At 37.0% G+C, this 11504-nt stretch overlaps 2 protein-coding genes across 2 annotated transcripts; both read left to right on the top strand.

Annotated features, from left to right (window-relative positions):
• Positions 1 to 173: 173 nt before the first annotated feature.
• Positions 174 to 2167, top strand: LOC138139136 (zinc finger autosomal protein-like). The gene is made up of 2 exons (XM_069059319.1): positions 174 to 502; positions 557 to 2167. Exon 2 carries the CDS (start codon positions 731 to 733, stop codon positions 2087 to 2089), a length of 1359 nt encoding a protein of 452 aa, XP_068915420.1. The 5' UTR covers positions 174 to 502; positions 557 to 730; the 3' UTR covers positions 2090 to 2167.
• A 315-nt stretch (positions 2168 to 2482) lies between these two features.
• Positions 2483 to 4545, top strand: LOC138139128 (zinc finger Y-chromosomal protein 2-like). Its single transcript, XM_069059302.1, has 2 exons — positions 2483 to 2639; positions 2693 to 4545. Exon 2 carries the CDS (start codon positions 2717 to 2719, stop codon positions 4454 to 4456), a length of 1740 nt encoding a protein of 579 aa, XP_068915403.1. The 5' UTR covers positions 2483 to 2639; positions 2693 to 2716; the 3' UTR covers positions 4457 to 4545.
• The last annotated feature ends 6959 nt before the right edge of the window (positions 4546 to 11504 follow it).

Below are 11504 nucleotides of genomic sequence, written 5' to 3'. Positions count from 1 at the left end.
AAATGATTAAAGAAAGTCGGTACTACTTTCATTACGATTTTTCGTTAAAAAAACTCAACTTTCATAATCAAAATGCAAAAAATAAATGTATGAGTTGTTTCAGCTTCCTTTATTTATTATTTTAAACTAAAAACGACATAATCTTAGTGATTTTGGGTGACTTAAACTAACCAAAGATTATCTAAAACGATCAGGCTTTATGCTTTTAACTTTTAAACCTTGATGAGGCTTAAAATGATTGAGAGTATTGAGACTGTTATACAATCTAATATTTAAAGAATCTTTCTGATTAATAATATAATTATCGATCTTCTCTCCAGAATTCTGGGTTCATATCAACATCCCTCGGGAATGAAGAAAAAGAAACTTTAAAATAGCGTTTTGCTCAACATAGTGATATTATTTTCAGCGGAAAACTGTGAGAAGGAAAATGAAATATTTTTTGTCTGAAAACGAATGGATGTCGCAGCCCTGTCGCAGCGTCACACTCACACATGGTTTGGTAAACATAACCTCACATATAATTTTTTGCGGTAACAAAAATTTTTATTGTTAGCTAATACCTGAAGAAATTGTGCAACAAAACTTTTTTTATGAAAGCTGTATGTGTACACTTCTCAAGATAGTAAGGAGTACGATGTTATGAATCAAACAATATTTGTTTGTAACATTCGAAAAATAAAGTGGTACGGATTTGAAAGATTTTAGATGTCAAAGAGACGCCCCCGCAATGTATCGTTGCAACAAGTGCGATTTTTCTACGCCATTAATGAAACACTATCTAAGACATACAAAGGACTTCCACCACAAAGTTGAGAATGAACCAAAAAATGTTAATATGCTTGTGTCATGGCACAAATGTGATAATTGTGATTTTAAGGCTGAAGACCGACTGATCTGGTCTCAGCATGTCAGTAATTGTGGATCTCTTAAGGAAATTAAAACTAAGGATGAAGAGGAAAAATTGTTTTCATGTAATCAATGTGAGTTTAGATCGTATTACAGAAACAGTTTAAAATATCACATAACTGCAAAACACACACCCCTGGAAAAAATTGATTGGTTTGAATGCGAACAGTGCACTTATAAGTCAAAAAATCGCACTTATTTGCAAAAACACGTCCTCGCAAAACACACACCAAATCAAGATATTAAATGGTTTCGTTGCCAACACTGTGATTACAAAGGCAAACAGTTGTGCAACCTGCAAAAACATGTAGTAGCAGTGCACACACCATCTGAGTACATCAATTGGTCCAAATGTGAACATTGCTTGTACCAATTTAAAAACAAAAGTGACCTGAAAAAGCACGTCATAGCAAGACACACCTCTCCAGAAAAAATCAAATGGTTTCAATGTGACCAATGCCCGTACAAATCGAAATATTCCCGTTTGTTAAATCTGCACATGTCAACAATGCACACATCTCTGGACAAGATCCAGTGGTTCAAATGTGAACAGTGTTCATACAAGTCCAAACAGAAGAGCAACCTAAAGTCACACATCTCGACCAAACACCTCGGAACCGTCAACTGGTTCGACTGTGACCACTGTTCCTTCAGGACGAAGCACAAATTCGGCTTGAAAACGCACGTCCTGCTCAAACACACCGCCCCCGAGGACATCGCCTGGTTCAAGTGCGAACAGTGCTCCTACAAGTCAAAGCTGAGTTCGATATTGAAAAAACACGTCCAGGAAAAACACCAAGATGTCAGATGGTGGAAGTGCAGTCAGTGTACGTTCAAGGGGAAGAGGCGCGACCACCTGAAGAGCCACGTGCTGCTGAAGCATACGCCTGCCGAGAATATCGAGTGGTTCGAATGTGAACAGTGCCCCTACAAGGCTAAAGTCAAGTCGAGCGTGAAGGCGCACATGCGCACTAAGCACAGCGTACCTGAGGAAATTGAATGGTTCAAGTGTAAACGGTGTTTCTACAAGAGCAAAGCCCTGCGTGATTTGAACCGGCACGTGTTGCTGAAGCACACGGCTTCGAAAAACGTCGAGTGGTTTCAGTGCGAGTATTGTTCGCACAGGACGAAGATCAAGTACAGCTTGAAAATACACATCTTGCGGAAACATAGCGCTTAGGTCACATCCCAGGAAGTTTTCTTTGTTTTGTATTTTGCATAAAACGATTAGGGTACTGAATAAAGTTTAGTTTTGTAACATGTTTTTTTCTGGACAAGTTGTTGGTTTTGTTTTTTGCATGTTACATGATATACAAAAAAAGACTTTCATTTTGTCAATTAAAACTGTACGAATCAATCTACGAATTGCTGAACTTTCCATGGCTAAGCAGGTTTTAACATTTTTTTTGGCCACAGTGTATATACCTCACCTCACCAAATGTTTACGACTTTTCGCTATTGCTTCGAAAAAAGGAATTTTCGTCTTGACTCATAAAATAAAGTCCAATTTCACTTTTCATTGTGGCATATAGGTAAATAAATCTGCAATGTTTTGATTTTCAATTTCATTGACATCTTTATTTGTTTACGCATGCGCATGTAAATAGAAATTAGGACATGTGGCTATTTCCGGTGTTTTTTCCCGTATTATCGCCAATGCGCTACGTAATTAACAAAATAAAACGAGAATTTCCATATCACAAACCCCCATTCATGACAACTGTTGTGTCGTAAGCCGCTTGCATTAGGTGTAAGACTGAGACACACTTAACCTCAATTTTAGGTGTCAACTTTTAACCCCGTAACGATGGATTATAATTACCCCGTTCCGACTGTTAAAGCGGAACCCCTTGACGTGTCAATGAGCAGTTTGTATAACTGCAGTCACTGTCATTTCGTAACGGAGTCGATATTTGAACTGGAAGATCACGTCAGACAAATCCACTCTGTAATTCCATCGTTGCTGAAACGATTTATTTGCACCAAAGCGGTACTCGAAAACTATAAATGTAGTAAGTGCGATTTCGGAACGCAGCTGTTGGTGGATCTTAACGAGCACCTCGACGCACGACACCACAAGCCTGACATTCCTGTTAAACCCGACTGTCAGAGCTACAACTGCAGGAACTGTCATTTCCAAACGTGGTCTCAGTTGGTGTTTCTGAAACACGCCTATTACACCTGCCGCGTTAACAAAACTATGAAACAAGCGCAACTTTTGACGTGCGTCGAGTGCTCTTTCAGAACCAAATACAAAAGGTCTTTAAGAAGGCACAGGCTGTACAAACACACAATACTGAAAGATGTGATGTGGTTCAAATGTAAACAGTGTTTTTACAAGACGAAATTTAAACATCTTCTGATCAATCACAATATCAATAAGCACATGGCCAAGGAGGACATTGTCCTCCTGAAATGTGAATATTGTTCGTACAAAACAAAACAGTACTATGACTTGTGGAAGCACATTCGGTCGAAGCACACAGGCTCAGACCACGCGAGACAGTACCAGTGCAGGCACTGCATGTTTAAGACTAAATGGAAATCGTATTTGAAAAAACACATCTTGTCGCACAAAATCCCCAAAAATGTCAAGTGGTTTGAATGTGCGCAGTGTCTTTTTAAGACGCGGTACGAAGGGTATTTCAAGAGACACCTTCAGAATCACGGGGCGTGTGTCGAGATCACGTGGTTAAAATGCGAGCAGTGTTCATATCAAGCGAACCACCCCACCAGTTTACAAAGACACATGCTCGAGGGCCACAGGCCCGAGAACATCGAGTGGCTCGACTGTGATCAGTGCTCGTATCGAGCCAAGTGGAAGTTTCTCCTGAAAAAGCACATCCTTGTGAAGCACACGGCCAACGAAGACATCCAGTGGTTTTACTGCGACAAGTGTACGTTCAAAACAAAATGGAAGCCAAATTTGACCACGCACTCCCAGAAGAAACACACGACCCCGGACGATTTGGTCGCGTGCGATCGGTGCCCCTTCAAGAGCATCTCCAAGCACATTCTGAGCCGCCACGTGCAGTCGGAGCACACGGCCCCGGAAGACATGAAGTGGTTCAAATGCGAACAGTGTCGGTACAAGGCGAAGTTCAAGGCTTACCTGAAGAAGCACATACAAAACATGCACACGGCTCCGGAGGACATCAACTGGTTTCATTGCGAGGTCTGTCCGTACAAGACGAAACGGCGACCCGACTTGAACAATCACGTCCGACTGAAACACTCAGACGTGAAGGAGGTGACGCTGTTCAAGTGCGAGCAGTGCAGGTACATAACGAAGAGGAAGTACCACCTGCAGAATCACATTCTGTCCAAACACACGGAGTCGAAGGATATCGAGTGGTTCCAGTGCGAGTTTTGCCCGTACAAAGCCAAGTTTAGTGTTAATTTAAAAAGGCATGTGGAGAGCAATCACAGTACTCCCGAGGATGTTAAATGGTTGACGTGCGATTTGTGTCCGTACAAGACTAGGTGGAAGAGGTGTTTGAAAATACACACCAATAATCACGCGGCGCGTAAAGGACTACTCGTGTAGGCTGTTGTAAGTTGTGTAAATTGTAGCGTTGCGATTTTATTTCTTGTTGTTTTTTTGTAAATTTTTTGAATAAAATTATGACAGTGGAACAGTTTACAATTTTCTCTGCCGTTTTGTAACAGTTCGTAAAGTATTGAGTTCGTGTATTTAATTTTTTTACCTTAATAAGAAGTAGGTAAGCAGCTGGAAAGTGAAACCATTAGAGGCGATCAATTAAGTAAGAAATCAAAGTTACGCGGTTGTAATTTTTTCGTGAATATCAATACGCAGTTGTCATTTATTTTTATAGAAATTAAAATCTCGGGTATAACTTTGCAACTTATTATAATGCTAACTCCAAGTTCATGGTGCTTTTTGCATGAGCCAATGAAGACACAGGAGGGGTCAAGTTCATCTTTGAATTGCTATAAATTAATCTAATTTTTTTTACATGGGGTTTAGTTAATTAAAAAAGCAAAATGAAGCTTTGTCAAAACGTTTCCCGGCGCATCCACCATTTCTACAATTCACACATGCGTTATCCCTGTTATAGTGGAAAAGGAATCTTTTTTATTGAAATTTGAAACACAAAGGAGTCCTATTTACCGTACGTGCAATACTGATAAGCCGGTCAAGATCTTGCGGCTTTTCTTTCAACGTTAATCTTAGTTTAAATTATTCTTCTTTACAAAATTGATCATTATGGCAAAAGTTGAAAATTTGTAGAGATAATAACGATGTTGCAGAGCCGTTCTAAGAGTTCTTTTGGAAATTATTCTCATAAGAGTTCTTTAGAAAAATGTAGAAATGGTGGATGCGCCGAAAGAGAAATCAGGAAAGTATCGGGAGATTGATGAGTTAGATTACATTGAATTGCAGTGTTTTGTAAGGTTAATAAAGAGGAGTTAAACAAAGAAAGTTATGAAGTTATTTTTGTGATTAATCTTACATTTTGCAATAGTGAAAGCCAGTAAATTTCGAAATACCGTTTTTTAATATACAACGTGTCTCAGAAATAACTACATTAATTTTAACTGGTAATAGAACTCGTTAATAGAAACAATATACAATTGTCCAAAAAGTCTGGAAACACCCCAATGAAATAGAAACGAATGATTTTCGAGAAAAACGCAAAAACAAGTGAACTAGCGTTTTCAAAAAGCTGTCTGTTGATGGTATCTGTTTGTTTTTGATGACCTTGAAAGAGTTATGATGTCATCAGAGTTTTTTTTAAACGGCAACGTCGCATTTTTACTACCGTTTTTAATACGGAGTGATCAAGAAGGACTGTTTAAGTTGGTAACACTGGATCGTATTTTAAATCGTATAACAGGAGTAACTTCTGGTTATTGGTGGCTTGTCGTTGTTAATGCTATACCTATATCAGATATTTGTAAAATAAACCAACAAAACATATCCAGTTGCAGTGTTATAAATAACCGAATTAAAAAAAGATCTTAATTATACTGCCAACTTAAACAGTCCTTCTTGATCACCCGGTATAATGTATTCCAACTTTAAAAAAACAATGCTTGGCCATGACAATCTGACAGATTTCATCCTGTATATCTGAATAAAAGTTTGGTTCCGCTTTTTTGCGAATCAATTGAAACTGTATTACAAGAGATTAATAGAGAACCCAGCATTTTTTATTAAAAATAGCAATTGAAAAAAAACTAAAAAAGACAAATCAAAATGTAAACATCTGGTGGAGGCTTTAATCGTTGAATGAGTTTCAAGAACACTTGCTTTAGTTTAACAAGCAGAAAACGGATAAGTTCTCCAAAATGGAATCACTTTTTTTAAAAGACATCTACACTTTAACCTCCTCCATTATTTCATCTTCAGAATTATCTTCATCATTAGATTCCGAATCATCTTCTAATGTTTAGCCCACGAATAATTTCGTTCAGATCTCTTTTAAAAAATGGTTCCACTTTTCTGATTTTCCTCTTTTTGTAGTTTTAGTATCCTCCAGACCCTTTTTTGTAATTATGCAATATATAACAGATCCCACCTATAAATTAGTTATACAGTTCAGGATTTCATCGAATAAGTACAAATTCATTGTTCTCACATTGAAGATATCCATCAATCAGTTAATAAATCGCATCATTACTTAGATCGGGCTTATCTCGTTTAAAATGTGTCTAGCCCATCAACACACCACGTTTTGTCTCGACAAACACAACTTTTGGCATTATGCACTTGTAATAAACCCTTTAAATTATTACTTTGTGTTGTCTAATTTAAAATAAATTGGAAAAACGTCAAAATGACATTTATTCACAACTTTATTTACTTTTTGTTTTAGAATCATCTTGCAACATAGCACTTCAAATTTAGTTACAAAAGATTTACAACCAAAATGAAATGAAATATAACTACTGCTTTCCTCAGTACTGCCAATTTAACAAAATTAAAGCATGGCAACCTATCGTTTTTTTAAAGATGGAATAGATTATAGATCTTTTAATTGTCTACCCGACGGTCAAAAAAATTTTCAATTTACATACATAAGAAATTTCCTGAAAAAACCTAATTGGTTATTAGAAAATAAAAGAAAACTTTAATTTTGAAAGGCAACTATAATTCTTACAACAAATGTTCAAAATGTTATCCTTGAACATCTTGACAATATCCTAAACGATAATAAAATTCGTCTTGGACGTTTTCTATTATTTTAGCAAATTTTTTTTTTAATAACAATAACTTTCTCAAGGTCATCGAAAAGACCGAACAGACACTATCAGCAGAAAGCTTTTTTAAAACACTAATTGACCTGTCTTAATTTTTTTTTCAAAAATTCTGCGGTAATTTTTCATTTGGATGTGTTTCCAGGCTTTTTGGACACACTGTATGTATTTAAATATATTTTTATATTTGCTTCGCCGATGCTGATAAGCGAAGAGGAAAAAACAAATGCAAGAAAACTTTCACTTGTTTTTTGCTAACTTAACTGCTGCGCCCGTTACTGTGACGTATAATGATAAAAGCGGAAGAGAAAAAAGAGAATCATATGGTGGATATTAAATGAAAACAATTTTAATAATCAATATTTTAAACTGACCCTAATGAATCACCCATACCTAAGATAATGATAAAATGTCTTAAAATAAAACTAACTGAAAATGTAATCCTCTTGTCTCTACCTGGGCCGCGCAGCGAAAAAACTTTATTCTAAAAACGCAATATTTTGCTCTGATTTTACAAAAACTATTACATATTTCACGACCACTGTTATTGGGTCAAATAATTAGATAATACGAGTATATAGACAGCTCGTTAATTTATGGTGAGTAAAATACCGAAATGAAAATTATATTTCGAAAAAATGGTGCATAACAATTTTGTTGTTCTTGACGAGATCTGTCACTGGTTAAAATTAATGCACTTATTTCTGAAACACGTTGTATATGTAACAAGCGTAGGTGGTTTAATAAATAAAAAAATAACGATTTTGTTCAAATTTAAAATTTAATAAACAAATAAGAAAAGACTCATAATCATAGTTATGCAACCAACCTTACGCTTGCGTTTCGTTGCCGGTAATATCGATTTCTGAAGCACAATGTCATTTAATTTCTCTAAACAAGTTATTGTGGAAATGTTATTTTGTTGTATTACAAAAATACTCGTGTCTTTTTGTTTTACAACAATAGCAAAGTGTGGAATCTGTAAGAAATAAGTAAACTCAATTAGGGAACGGTGAGACATCTAGTGGACGTTTTCAGATAGAACAGGAAAGGAACGACGCTTTTATCCTTGCGACGCCGTTTACAGGAATTGTCATACCCTTTCCGGGCATAGTTCCATCCTTTCGCCACAAATTAATCGTCGCATCACTTTTTCTGGCAATTTTCCCTGTTTTTTTCTTGTTGTTACAATCATTCTATTCACTACCGTGAACAAACACAACACTCAAAGAGATTGCAAACGAATTGTTTTTTTTGCCAGAATTTTGTATTTTTTGTTTTTAATTAAGCCTCGTTCAGACGAAATTGTCAAGTTTGGGGTCGGCTTGCGTGCGTGCTACATTCGTCGCTTCCTCCCGTTTTTCAGAATCTTCCGCCGTGTAACAAACCGGAGTTAACAAGAGAACAAATCGAGTAGAACCCTAGGGAGTCGCCTGGACACGGACACGGCCAACCCAGATGCGACATCTCGATTGTCTATTGTCTGCACGGCCACCTCCTCTCCCGATTGAATTAAGGGCAAATTTAGCTTATTGCTAGGGGACCGGTCCTCCAAACCTTAGTAGGCAATTCTTGCACCGACCTGCATTATTAACTGCAACCGTCCTGCGCTTATTATTATCATTTCAACGACGGCCCGGATAAAAGAAGCTCATGTTTTATTCCGTTTCGGTGTTTTTTCTCCTCTCCGCTGCCGTTGGAAGATCCCCCTTAATAATTGATCGTGTTTCTTTTCGGTCGCACCTCGGACCACCAGACGTCCTAATTAACCGGATCAAGTCAAACAAAAGACGGTCGAAAATGGCGCCGCTGTTTGTTTGGGAGCTTTGTGTCGCCGTTGGGGTGCAGTCGTGACGTGCACCGTCTAAACTAACTTCGTTAATTGGTGGTAATTGGCGGTGACACTTGAAGGTGTCTGCGTTCTGTACAGCTGACTCGAACGCTAAATTAAGTTTTGAAAAGTTGGGTTAGGGCGACGAAACTCCCCCGAGCGTGAAAATGTAACCGAATCTTGACGTTCTAGGTCGTAATTATCGCCTTCGCCCTCTGGAACCCCCGGAATCGCGTCAACTGTCAACGCATGACGGGTGTCGAAAAATGACCGAGAACCACCGGATCCGGCGGTCAGGACTGCCAACCTCTCGGACTGCTAAGTGGACGATTACTCTGGAGCAAAGTGTACAGAAAAAGGCGTACATCCGGGGGCGTCGAAATAAAATCGTTAAAATTTAACTCGAGTGTCGAAGACTACGTCTTGATTCAGCCTCCCGTGAAACATCATTAAATCCGAAGCTAATGACGACAGCTCGGCACGTTATCTAAGAGGCACGTCCGTGCAGGTCGGCGGCGCTCGGTGGCGGCAAAGAGGCCGCTGACTAATTGGGGCACGTCGCAGCTGACTCCGGTAACGTTCCCGTTCTTAACGAGTACAATTTTTAAGATTCTTTAAAATGCTTTTGGCTTCTTGAGCAAATCTTTCCGTCCCCCCAGTCAGATTAAGCGAATTAAGCGACACTCGAAAAATTGTAATTCAAGGATAACATCAAAGAAATCATCTTATTTAAACAAGCAGAGCGGTGCTCTCTGCCTTATCGGTAATTCGGAGATTGGACGCGCCAAATTCGAATCTAATTACAAAAAGTAGACTGAAAAATGTTTCAAGTGGTTTATTTTTCAATAAAATTTAGAAGTACAATACATTTCACGACAGTCTATTACAGAATCATATTACGGAAAATATTAACACTACATCAAATGTGCATTTAACAAGTGATCTGTGAGGCAATTTAGTCACCACCTATTAAAAAATTTCGTAAAAACACATCACCAGAAAAATCTGTAGCAACTGTTGTTTTGGAAGTCCGATGGATTGCTTTAGATCTGAGAGAGTGTGACGGAAGAGTATTATGCTGTTTTAATTTTTTTGTTTGCTTTTTTTCAATAAGCATGTAATGGCAATCAAGGAAAAAATTGAGGCGAGTTTTGTCACAATTGCTTCATTTTTATGGCTGGTGCATATTACGACGGTTGAAAACTATGGGGGCAACCCTCGTATTCACCAGATTTATCTCAGTTATTAGTTTCGTCTCAAAATTAAAAGTCTGTCTTCATTTGGTAAACGAGGACTGCGAGGACGATGAGTGACTTGATACAAAAATAAGGAATTGTTAAGATCATCGAAGTACTTCGACATTGTTACACTATGTATCTAATTGTCTGCTGGTACTGTTGAAAAATAAAATTGTTTGAATTTACCTAGTCTTTCAGTTCCATGTTAAAGACCATAGTGATGAATCGCTTTATATTTTGCAGTGTCCCAAAAATTCGCGGAACAACTCAACATTACGTTGAGTAAAGATAAAAGAACATTAGGTAAATGTGAAAAAAATTCCACCTCGTTTATCGTCGAAGATTTTCTGTAAGTAAGTTTGGCAACATGTTTGAGATTTATCCCAAAAATAAATAGATGTTTAATTTTTTATATCCATGGGAGTAACAAAGAGTAATTAAGAGTTAAGCAAGATTATTATCTTGACAAACTCTAGCAGCAGCCGTAGTATTGTTTCTACATTTTGTTTGAGAAGATTTTAACGTAAACTAAAGAAAAAAGAACCACAAAACTTCATCAATCATAAACAAGAATAGAAAAAATAAGTATGAATCACAATTTGAAATGCGAAAGGCAACGGAAATTAATGTAAATTTTGAAATGAGCAAAAAATGCTACAAATGGTACAGTTGGTTGCAAAAAAATCGGGAAACGAAAATTTTCCTAATGTAAATTTGATTTTGTCCGTTTGTCAATTAATTGTCTACTTGGCAATACCTATCAAATAATTTTTAAAAATGTCATTGAATTTTGACGTTAATTCTAACTTATCTCTCGTAAGAAGGTTTCACACTATGGAAAAATTGTAAAAATGTGTCAATTTTATTCTGACAGTTCCCGTTTTTTTTCAACCAACTGTACAGCAAATAATTTCCGAAAGGTTTAACAGGAAAGAAAATATTTCAAACTTTTAGCCCTCGCTGTATCATTTATTATGACACATAAAGAACATTATTGTTTTAAAAAGAATAAGTTAAATAAAAACAAAGAGTGTAATAGCATTTAGAAACAAATTAACTAATCTAATCTTGAGAACTAGTAAATGCTTGTTTTACGCTTTATTCTCTTATGTCAAACATTTCACAAATCTTAGAGTTTTCCACGAGTTAATCCGGATTCCCCTATTTCTTGTCCCCTTGTTTACGGAAGTCTATAATTTTAAAGAATAATGCAGACATGTAAAACAAGCACACCTTCTCAGAGTTTAGTGTCTTTAAATATATTTTTTCTACTACTGATAAAAAAAACTGTAGCGAAACAGTAG

The sequence above is a fragment of the Tenebrio molitor genome, chromosome 9 (assembly GCF_963966145.1).
Source record: "Tenebrio molitor chromosome 9, icTenMoli1.1, whole genome shotgun sequence".
Taxonomy (NCBI): Eukaryota; Metazoa; Arthropoda; class Insecta; order Coleoptera; family Tenebrionidae; genus Tenebrio; species Tenebrio molitor.
This window is presented reverse-complemented; position numbering and strand designations above follow the sequence as displayed.